Source organism: Pelmatolapia mariae, linkage group LG4, assembly GCF_036321145.2.
Source record: "Pelmatolapia mariae isolate MD_Pm_ZW linkage group LG4, Pm_UMD_F_2, whole genome shotgun sequence".
Taxonomy (NCBI): Eukaryota; Metazoa; Chordata; class Actinopteri; order Cichliformes; family Cichlidae; genus Pelmatolapia; species Pelmatolapia mariae.
In genome coordinates, this window is record NC_086230.1 from 10,940,685 (window position 1) to 10,952,338 (window position 11,654).

Sequence of the window (11,654 nt, forward strand, 5' to 3'; positions counted from 1 at the left end):
TCTTTGGAGTTTAAGGTTTTGCTTTTTATTTTTAAATAAAACTCATTCCAATAAAAGCTTGGATGCTATCTGAAATATAAAAAAAACTAAGTGTAATGATTTGAAATGCTTATAAATCCCATTTTTATTCTGACTGCAACATTCGAAGAAGGAAAAAATTATTTGGGAAAGAGCCACGTTCACCACAACAGCCTTCTTCTTTTAACTGCAGCCAGGCCATTTCAGCACTGAACCTCTTCGCTAGGTTTAGCATTGTCTTGCTGAGATATGCAAGGCCTTTTTCTGAAAAAGACATTATCTGAATGGGAGCACATATTGCTCTAAAAGCTGACCTTATACCGTTCAACATTATTGGTGCCTTTCAAATGTGCAGATTATTCTGAAATTGCTCTATAAATTGTGGACAAGGGTTTTTGCCAGATTGGTTAATATATATCCAATCACATTACTGACCCGTTGCCAGTTAACCTGAATGTTCCTTCAGCTGTTTCAGTAGTTTCCCTTATCAGTTTAAATATTTAACGTTTTCCATGTTTTATTGTGATTAAAATATGGGTTTATGAGACTTGCAAATCACTGCATTCCAGTTTTATTTCCTTTAAACAGCATTTTGTCTTTTTTGGAATCGGGGTTGTAGAAACTACACAGTCAGTATGCAGAGACTTTAAAAAACAAACAAACCCTCAAATGAGCTTTATTTTTGCAACACAAATTCATCAACAACTGTCTAACCTGAAAATACATTTCAATTTATTTAATGCATTTTAATGTGGTATGTTACAGTCTTGTTTCTGCATGTCAATAGATATTTTAATATCACAATTTGACAATATTTGTGAATATATAACAAATATTTGGTGTGAAACAAGAGAATAACAAAGGTGAAAATTAAATAGAGAAGCCACAATAGCTGCGAGTGCCAAGTCCACACTGATCCTGGTTTACAGCTGTCACCTGTGGAGCGTGAGGCCTTTTCTCATTCACCCGAATACAAAGAAGGTGAAGTTAAAGGTATCAGTGCTAGTCAGTGGTAGTTATTTGAGCATATACAAAGGGCTTCAACAAATTCACACCTTCAGAGCTTATTCTATTTCATAAGACGTATTCAAGTTATGTCCGAAGTCCAGGGAAAAAAGGGGTTTTCTCAAGTGCTCCTCTTTTTTACTTTTGTGTTTGTGTGTGCTGGTTTCCAAAGGCCCATGAATGATCAGTCTATGCGCACGTGTCCACAGTCCTCAGCTCTGAGACCGGATTCTCTGCAGTGTTGATTGGAGATTGTTTTTAGCATTTCCACATGACTCCAAGGTCTTGTTATTCCTATGAATGACACATGCAGATTGTACAATTATTTATCCATTATTAAAAAATTGTTTTTCATTAAAAAATCTGGAGATTTTCTAGGATCCCGTGAAACACCCCCAAATCAACAATAATTATTTAATTATTAATTTTTTTAATAATTAAACTGCACCAAAATATTGAATTATATAAATAGTTTAATCAAGAATATAATGAACCCTCTCCAACACAAAAGTGAGATAAAACCAGGGCGAATTAATCACCATCTGTTTACGCACCTGGTGCAGAAGCATTTATGTGCTACGTTACTAAGGATAGGAAATAATGGCGTTTTGTACCTGGAAGCTGCCTTTTGATTGGCTCATTCTGTCACGTCCTTACCGGGACATGAAGGCCTCCAGCACAGCCACGCTCTCTTTGGGGAAGTAGTCCTGTCGAACGACATGCTCCAAAGCTTGGAGGTGGCCGGGGACCACAATCACAGGTTTCACCTTATCCTCGCTCTGAAGGTAGAGGACCAGAAACATTAGGAAAAAAAAAAAGCAAAACAAAGACACATTTTGCAGAGTCTTTCATACCTTAATAAGTCCAAGCAGCACTAACAAGGATGATACAAAGCTGTAGCCTTGGAAGGAAGAGGAGGTGAAAGCTTTCCTCAGGAGCCCATCTGCAAGAGGAAAAACATCTTTACAAACTGAATTTTCAACACTGGAATAACACACCACTGACAACAAGTTTACTTTCTCCAACTCCAAGCACCACAAAACACACATTTATGCAAAGCAAAATAAGATTTATTTATTTTTTTTAAAAAAAGCACAAGTTTCCATCCACCAATTTGTTTGTTGATGGGAAAAATTACAATAATCTGAAAAAAAAAAAAAAAAGTGCAACGTGTGGGGAACGTATACATATATATCGTTATATCTTAAGGTTAGCGTGGCTCTCTTGGATGGAAACAACTACCAGCATCTGAAGCTAATGATTTTATATTGCTTTATTAATCCATACACACCATGCTAGTGTAAAAACAATGAAAATAAATAAATAACATACATTTAAAAAAAACAAAACAAAAACAGACTCTGGCACATATTGTATACACCAATAGAAACAAATGCCAGTTTTACACTTTGGCTTTTATTCTAAATAAACATTTAAGTGGATCTATTATTATAATGCTCCACTTAAAATTTTTGACTCTGTATGAACTCGGTGAGGACAGAAGCCCCGCCCACCTTCCGCACAAACCATTTGTTTGCAAGTGGCAGCCAAACGTGAAAGCGGGCTCTAACTGTGATGAGCCAAAACCACTTTTTTCAGAGTAGACTGACCTTTCTAATGACTTAGATGAGGTAAATTGTAGGATTATTTAAATAAAATTAAATAAAAATAAATTAAGAGTATTTTAAGCTTCAGCAATAGCTGAAAATGAGAAAACTATACTATACTCAAAGTAATATGTGAAAAAAAAGAAAGAATCAAACAGTTTAGCACAAAATAATTAAAATACACAAATGTCACACAAGTCTGGCATTTGCAAGATGATTCAACTCCACAAAGTGTCTTACCAATACTGTCCAACACTGCATTCTTAACTTCATTATTGTCCTCCTTGTACACAGATGCAATCTTGAGGAAGGCTTCAGCTGTTTTTGTAGCGTCTGAAACATCCACCTGGGCCCAGAAGAAGAAATGTTTACACACTAAAGGACTGCTGGATCTTTGCATAGGATTACAAATGTGTTTTAATGTCACTGGAGATTTCTTTGCTACCTGCTGCTCAATAAGCAATGCTCTCGTGGGGCCCAATTTAAGCAGTTTGTCAGGGGAGGGAAAGCTGAGGAAGGAGGAGACTTCCGGGGGTCGAGGTGCTGACTGTGGGGTGGAAAACTGTAAGAACAAGGCAAAAGAAAAAATTCAAACCACAAATGGGTGCATATGATCACAGCTAGTGTGGATTTTAGACTTCCTGTAACCTATTCAGTACAGAATGAGGCTTCTGTTAGACATAATAGTGACATCCCTCAATACTTTAACACGTTAGTCATCATTTGGATTCAATAAGGCCCATATCTTACATATATCCCACTTAGAACTAGTGTATATTTTTTTCCTTATAGAGATTTAATGGTTAAAATTTAAAAAATTATAATTACAGACACATTTGATGCCATTTTACTCATTTAACTTGAGCCAACTTTTGTTAAAACTATTGCAATGAACAGACATGTCTTACCTTATTGCCAGTGCTTTCCTCTTCCTCCTCTTCTTCCTCTTCCTCCTCTACTTCCTCCTCATCCACATCCTCCTCGTCATCATCTTCTTCCTCATCGTCGTCTTCGTCTTCCTCGTCATCATCATCTTCTGGCTCGCCCTCATCATCACTGAAGAAGATTTATTTATTTATTTTTTTTAAAAGCACAGCTCTGTAGTGAGGACTTTGCAAAAAGACTTCATTACCTAAAGCTGCGTCCACAGTGGATGCGATTTGCGCGTTTCACATCACTTGATAAACTGATATTTGACATCTGACATGTGATGTATTTACTACCGGGTCATTCAATGGTATCCTGAGTTGGCAGCCGTTTCAATCACTCGCCTGGGATTTGAGAAAAGTTTATCTCGGGTACTGTCCACTTCATGCTGGTTAGTATTTGAGTAGAGTATTTAAGAGAAGCCTGGCAGGAGGATCTCAGTATAAAGATTATAGACGGCAGATGTCAGAAGGCTCAAGAGCATCTACGGACCTCGTCGGCATGTGCCAGATAAAGGCCTATTACAATTCAAGGTTCTACACAGGCTACATTTATCAAAACGCAAACTGTCTTCCTTCCTAAAACGATTCCTTCTGTTATTGCATCCTGTGATCGAAGCGAACAAATACCGGCTTCTCTAGCTCAAAAATCCTGAACCTGTCCACACATCCGAGGAATTTGCACTAAGACATTTCAGGCCTTGTCAGAAGTTTTGCTAAAGCAAATTGCTCGGGGCCCAAACCAGACATTATTTTGGGTGAAAGCAGCAACCCTAGAATTGTCAAATAATCAATACATGTTAATCGGATTTGCGCTCTTATTGGCACGAAAACTTATTCTGTTGAACTGGAAGCAAACGAAGCCACCAACTCTTCAAAAGCGGGACTTATTCCATGTAATTTGGCAACTCTTTGACTACTTTAACAAATCCAAGGCATGAAAAATGTATCTGTAGTATTTTTTCTTTGAGATACTTTTTTAAGTTGCTGTAAGTTCATATGAAGAACCTCAAAAAGAGAGTTGTGGGGGGAAAAGGGTCTGAATGTCACTTTCTGTGGTCCGTGGTTGCCACACTGCTATGAATCACAACCACTGTGGATGCAGCTCAAGCAGACAGGAGTCAGACTAAGCTGTGATTTACCTGAGTGATCCAAGTAGCTCGCTCATGTTCATGGCTTCCATGGCGACTTTCAAAGCTCTGCAACCATCCTCTCCGATGCAGTTACCTGAAAACCAGAGATCCTTTTACACAAGCCGTGAAGCCAAATGCAGCCAAAACAACATTCCTCCATAATGTCTCAAATACAAACAAACAAAAGAAGCATCATGACTGACACCGACTGCATTCTTTGTACCATTTAGGTCCAGTTTCTCCAGTTGGTCCTTGTCTTTTACTGCCTGTGCCACGACCAGAGCAGCATCCTCAGTAATCTCACCGTACGACAGATTGAGCTCCTGTGGAACATAAAAACTATTTATTCAGAAAGGTGTCCCACGTACATACATATGCTTTTATTTTAACTTCTGTAACGTCACTGTAGACTTCCACTATGTAAAACAAAAGGCGATGATAGGAGCAGCTGTAAAGTAAAGTTTTCCTTCACACGCGAGCTCCTAGATAGGTTTCTACTGCAGGTCTATTCTTTGTTGCAAATGTGAGAGAAAAACTTTCATGGTGACAACTGAGCGTGAATTAAACGAGAAGCGTCGAAGCAAACTTTTACATTAAGGATTTTTTTAAATAATCAAGTTAATCGATGAATCGTTACAACTCTAATACCATCGTTAACCCTGTGCCCTGTTGTCAGGATGATAGGGGAAAAAATAAATATTGTCCAAGCCTGCTGCCAACAACAACTTGCAACAAAGAGCTGGTAGTAGAGGGTTCCCCTCACTTACCTTGAGGATCGGCAGCCCCTCTGACACGCTCGCTGCAATCGCTTTGGCTCCTTCCGGTCGTACCAAACAGTCTCCAAAGTTTATCACCTGGATGCTCCGCAAGTGTTTCAAGGCCTGTGAAGACACAGACAGTATCTGCTGTATCAGGCTGAAAATAACCAGTACAAATGATGGTGATGCATATGTTCACTATATTCAAATCATTCTGTCCTATTTTGCAGGCACTGTACAAATGTATCTTGTGAAGGCATAACTTTAAAGAGTTATATAAACAATACAGATCTTTTCTCTGTGCCTTTTAAACCAATCAGATTCTTTTGTGCAGGTGTCAGTGAAGCAGATTTCCATGCCTTTTTCAAGACTATCCAAGATTCTTTTTCCAGGCCTGGGAAATGAACATTTTCAAATACTTTTCAGGTATTTCATGAGTGCACAAACTCTGTTTAAAAAATAATAACAATAACAACTCACTTACTAGATATGCAACTACTAATCCCTTACGTATGTATACCTGAGCCATGGCGATAGCCCCCTTCTCAGTGAAGGTGTTGTCATTCAGATTGAGGATTCGAAGTCCTGGATTGTGTTGCATGGCTTCGGCCAGGGCGGTCACACCTGCGTGATTGATGCCATTCTGGGGCATGTGAACCTCCTCCATGCTGCCTATAAGCTGGAAAGACAAACTTTAATCGTACACTTTCGCTGCTTACACATAAAAGATAAAACTGTGAAGCTCTATTTTGAACCTGTCTGACAGCATAAACTGGCTGATAATTATTTATACAAAGTGGTCCAAGAATAAAACGTGTCAATCATTAAGAGAGGAATGCGAAACAGTCGTTCTGATGCATAAAAATGAAGCCTGTCAGTGAAAATCAGTCTTACCTTAAAAGCCTGAGCGAGGGCAGTGGCGCCATCGTTCTCCAGTCGGTTTCTTCCTGCAACAAACACCTTCAGGCTGAGGGGCGATCCCTCAGCGCTGGATTTTTTATGGTTGTAGATCAATGATGCAGCTAAAATCTGAGGAGTACAAAACAAGTACAGTCATAATGATCTATGATGCATCTGTCCACTTGTCTGGTTTTCATTTTTGATGCTTTATTCTTGACAATGACGACCTTATCCAAGAACACACATGAACACGTGTCATCTCCACACTTACCTTGCCACCTCCGATGCCCATGCCACAGTTGTTGAGCCGTAGCTCCTGCAGTGTGTAGCAGGTGGAACTCTTTAGCAGATTCTCAATGCCCTTTACTCCATCGGGTCCAAAAGCATTGTCGCTGAGGTCTAAAACTGTGAGCCTGGCACCCGCCAGCATCAGAGCATCACCCAGTGAATTCTACAAAACAAAAATAGGAAAACAGGAAGTGAATCAAAACTAACCGCTTGGGAGTCAGAATTGATGTGTTATTGATAATCATGTAGTACCAGGGCAGGTGGGATCTCAGAGCGCAGGCGACCTGTAAACATGTCACTCCAGTAACAACGCTGAGGAGGAAGGAAGCAAGGAGACATGAGCAGTGTCAGTGGAAGCCACAAGATGATTGACTGATTGATTGTATTCCATTACAGGGCAGTTAATCATATCAATTATTAATCTGCAGAGGGATCTGTTGCAAGTGCACATGTTATTAATCTTTCAGGGCTGCTGCTATCAATTATTTTAGTATTCCAGTATTTTGATATTTATTCTATTAACTAACTGGATAAGAAACACTTGTCTTCTGTGTGCCAAATTAAAGTCAGATTTCTTTTTTTTTAAGAAAAAAAACATTTAATGGAAAAATAAATAAATGCAGTAATCCATCAACTTTCTTCTGCTTATCCAATTCAGGGTATTTAAAAAAACAACAACTATATTGTATCTCCTGGATGAGGTAGATTTGGTGTGTTCGTGTGTAATTAACAAGATTTATTCATCTAAATCAGCACAATGTTACTCATGCCTTAAAATAAATACATCCTAATACACCCCGTACCCCCTTTAGATTCACCCATGCTTGTTGCAGGTATCAGTGTGACAGACAGCAGAAGGCTGTTGTCAGCCTTCAGCAAGCTGCCATATTTAAACATTGTGTCAGACTAAGTTATCAGTTCATCTGCATATGAAACCTTTTATTTTAAGGGTGTACCCAACCTATCGCCCTAAGGCAGCTGCAGGATGCCAACCCCCCTTCACCCAAGCCATGAATTGGATAAACGTTTGGATTTCTCATTCCAGATTTTCATACTTCAAACATTTGCTATGATAAAGCACCTTTCATCATATGCCTTTGGAATATTAATATTAATTTTATTTTTATTAGTTCATATTTATTGTGGAGAAATATAAAACTGCTGAAATGTTACAGAGCTGATGAACAGAGAAAAATGTCTCACCTTCAATGCACTCTTTGTCTCCAGGGCCTTAGCGATGGCCTGTGCTGCCTCCACACCTACAGTGTTTCCCTCCAACCTCAGAGCCTGTAAACCCTCAAAGTCCTGGATCTCCTTCACCATCTCCTCAACTGCAGAGATTCAAATGATCATAATAAAACAGGTAACACATAAGAAAAATCATTAAAGCCAAGCCTTTGGATTATTTTAGTGATTAAGTGACACTCACCTGACTGAGCATCATCCAGCTTTCTTCCCTGTCCTTTATAACTGAGCTCTCCATCCTCCACTCCAGTTTTGGCCAGAGAGTCAGCCAACTGCGCAACATCGTCTGTCGCCATCCTGGCACCTGAGGACCAAATGCATCACTTTTTAACTTCATGATAAACTCCGCTGTCTGACTCCTCTGCCCAATACCAGATGCTAACAGAACCAAAACAAAAACACCCAAAAGAAGTCATTCAAACTCTAAATTATTCAGCTGCGTGTGAACAATCTGGTTTAAAGAGCGCGGGGTTTTTCTGGAAAACCTACCCTTACTGCGACACAAAAACAGCTGAAAGCGCTTGTTTCACTGAGGGAATAATGCACCTCAAAAACAGAGTTTAAGTCTGGAAAACCACCGGAGCTCCCATGTCTACACTGTGTAACCAGTAATCTCTACAGTCTCCTACATAACGTCTGCACTCTGCGTGCTCGTCTAACACCCGGAGACAGCCGACAGCTTTGACGTAACGGTCACTGAGACAGAGAGTTGTTTTGGGGTGGATTTCCTCTTACAAGCAACCGGCGCCTAGCATGGGCTAACGTTGCTACCATTATGCTAATATACCTGCATGAACTGTAACAGGCTCGTGTCCGTGGAGCCTTTACGATCGTTTCTGGAATTTATAATCCATTTTTATACCATAATTATATATTTTCTTATGCGAATATGAACGGAAAAGATTCACGTGCTAGCAATGGTACATTCAACGTGGTTACAGCTCGGTCAGTCCTCTGTTAGCAAACATTTCAAGTTGGCCAGCGCCAAGGTTAGCCCCAGCCCTCGGGTTGAATTAGTTATTTTACACACCCTTAATCGCGTTTTAGCTAAACATGAGTCTACTCTTCATATAAATGAATGCTGTCATTACCACAACACTGCTGTGCCGCTTGAATACAGTCCGGCGGGTCGCTCCCTCGCTATTGCGCCTCTTCTTCTTCTTCGTGAGTTTTATCAGCGATTGGCAAACAGCAAAAATGGTGCATTACCGCCACCAACTGGTAAGGAAGGACCTTAACAAAAATATTAGTCTGTCTTCAAAAATTAAAAAGCAGCCTCATAACCTTTATATCTTGATTTTTTTAAATTAGTTTATTTATTTTATTTTCTTTAATGAATAGCTTTTGTTCTTATACTGATGTTTTAGATTACTTGTCTAAAACAAGCCAGCATCAGAACTTCAGCCAAACTACAAAAATAAAATACGAAGGTCAGCCGGGATGTGAACCAGAAGCAAAAGCAACAAATCCTGAGATGTTAATAACCCATTAATCTTCGAAAATATTTTGCCATGACAATTTGTTATGTTTTATTTCTCATGGAAAATACAAACTAGTTGCAACATTACAGAGATCCTCTTTTATTCTTGTTCTTCTTTTGGCTGTTCCCTTTAGAGTTCACCATCCTCCTCACATCAACTCTCTGCATGTCCTCTTTCACTACATCAATGTATCTTCTCTGCAGTCTTCTTATTATCCTCTTAACTGGCAGCTCCATCTTTAACATCCTTTATCCCATATATTCAATATCGCTTCTTCCCTTTTTATCAGTGCCACCGTCTCCAAACTAAACATCATAGCAGGTCTCACTACCATCTGAATGGTGATTTTGCATATCTTTATGATCACCAGAAACTTTAAACTCGGACACTCAGAGTTATGAACACTTATGCCTGCATGTGATTGTGTGTGTCCTCAGTCATGAGGTCAAACTGCATGTTTTCTCCTCTGAGGGCTGCCTTTGTAATTTCAGACACTTGTAGGTGCCATACAGCAGTGTGATGGTGGGCCTCTTTCTGATATATTCCAGATGTGTATGGGGGTGAAGACGAGTCAACAAATGGCATAACTCAGCGGGTAGGTCTTTGGCATATTTATGCAGGCTTTGTCAAACTGCTTTTATTCTTGTGGATGTCAGAGCTGTTTGGCCCTAGCTTGTTAAGTTAAATATGTCTGTGATGCTCTAAAGGGCGGCAGTTTTATTTCAATAGAGATCAGAGGTCATCTCCTTCTATTTGTCACACTTACAGGATATGATCATGTGATTCATCATCTCTTGACTGTGCTGATCTGCTCTGCTAAACGCAAAATTTCCTTCTGTGTGCTGTGACTGTGTAACGGAGGAAATATTATGGCACCCATTGTTTTGTGATTTTAGTTCAATTTTTGTCTTTTAGTGCTTAAAAGGTTTAACATTACTTACAAATATAAGATGAACTGTTAGTTAATCATCAGTTTATCACAGTATTATATAGGTATCCTTGTTGTCCTTGCTGTTTTTAGATTAAAGCATGCCTTCTCACCAACACTACAGCACTTTACCAGCTTCTGATTGGCTGATTCAATCATTTCTTCCCCTCCAAAATGGTGCTATTTCATCTATCTAACATTTTTTTCATCATCACCTCATGCATACATGTAGTTTGACAGCATAAAAGAAATTAAACCATTTATAACGATTTTGTAAAGTGAAATGTAGTACATTCAGATTAAACTAAGAACCATTTTTTATGCTCAAACTTGTTCATCTCCTTTACAAACAGGTTTCACAGGTTTCCAGTGCAGCAAAGTGGGGCGGAACAATCTTGCTTTTGCTTGTTAAAATATTATCATATTACCAAAATAAAACCCCTCTGAATTTTATTTTGTAAAGTTATGCCTGTAAAGAAATTATGTATCATGGTTTGTATTTTTTATTGTATGCAAATACCATGTGAGTTTGAGTAAATCAAACAATATCAGCTTTATTTATACATCAGCTTAATGCCAGTTCATATCATTATTTATAAATATTATTGAAGTGTTTCATACACTAAATTAAAAAATGTAGGGGGAAATACAGCAAAGATTGCGATGTGAGTAAAAAAAAGGAAAAGAGGGGTCTAGTAAACTGGGAATAAATGTGAATGTTTTGCATAATACAGTAATTCAGTTTATTTAAGATAGCTTTTTAAAAGATGTGACAGCGTTTATACATTTGTATCTGTTCTCTAATTTCTAAAAATGTCAAATTTGAATTGAGCACTCCATCATTTTAGGTCCAGTTCACATATACTGTGCCACACCTCAGGCTTTTCTTCCTATTTCCCTCCCTTAAGAATGGCTTCTTGACAGCCACCCTTTCACACTGAAACCATTTCTGATGACGCTTCAATGAACAGTAAATGAATCAGCTGAAGGTTCAGGTATCAGGTCTTTGCTAGATTTTGCCTAATTTTTAAGCACGTAACTTTCAGAATGAAACATCTATTATTTATCTATCTTCATTTAAGCCTGCTGCTTCTTTTGTGCTCCACTTCTCCTGTCTTATCAGATGTTTTAAGGACACACTGGACATCATGCTGAGATAATCACCTTGGTAATGGATAAATACAATTTTGTATCTGTCAAACTGGTTTGTTTTTTTTTTGTTTTTGTAGATTCAACAAAATAAATGTGAACAAATTATGTCTTTTTGTTGTTGTTTAAAATGTAAAAATATAGAATTGGTTCTTGTCTAACTTGTCTGCTCTTGAGTTAAGTGCCTTTTTAATATTTGAATGATTCAAAGATCAG

General features: G+C 38.5%; 1 protein-coding gene across 3 annotated transcripts; it reads right to left on the minus strand.

Annotated features, from left to right (window-relative positions):
- Window positions 1-673: 673 nt before the first annotated feature.
- On the minus strand, window positions 674-9,060 carry LOC134625314 (ran GTPase-activating protein 1-like). Of its 3 annotated transcripts, none has more exons than XM_065470437.1 (16): window positions 8,972-9,060; window positions 8,065-8,184; window positions 7,839-7,966; window positions 6,888-6,947; window positions 6,619-6,798; window positions 6,342-6,476; window positions 5,968-6,126; window positions 5,457-5,570; window positions 4,913-5,012; window positions 4,699-4,783; window positions 3,539-3,686; window positions 3,076-3,192; window positions 2,871-2,976; window positions 1,878-1,966; window positions 1,638-1,802; window positions 674-1,317 (listed from the first exon to the last, which is right to left on the minus strand). In XM_065470437.1, exons 2-15 carry the CDS (start codon window positions 8,174-8,176, stop codon window positions 1,677-1,679), a joined length of 1,659 nt encoding a protein of 552 aa, XP_065326509.1. In that variant the 5' UTR covers window positions 8,177-8,184; window positions 8,972-9,060; the 3' UTR covers window positions 674-1,317; window positions 1,638-1,676. The 3 variants fall into 3 exon arrangements, with proteins under 3 accessions (XP_065326509.1, XP_063326606.1, XP_063326607.1); XM_063470536.1 differs by lacking the exon at window positions 8,972-9,060 and adding an exon at window positions 8,370-8,498 and having other exon boundaries at window positions 1,681-1,802; XM_063470537.1 differs by having other exon boundaries at window positions 675-1,317; window positions 1,681-1,802.
- Between the last annotated feature and the right edge of the window lie 2,594 nt (window positions 9,061-11,654).

Excerpts from the sequence above, each read along its gene's own strand:
- LOC134625314 (XM_063470536.1), bottom strand. The coding sequence starts at position 8,176 with ATGGCGACAGACGATGTTGCGCAGTTGGCTGACTCTCTGGCCAAAACT. Across the intron at positions 6,127-6,341 it reads CCCTCGCTCAGGCTTTTAAG|CTTATAGGCAGCATGGAGGA; the intron begins GTAAGACTGATT and ends TTGTCTTTCCAG. Across the intron at positions 1,967-2,870 it reads TGCAGTGTTGGACAGTATTG|ATGGGCTCCTGAGGAAAGCT; the intron begins GTAAGACACTTT and ends TTCCTCTTGCAG.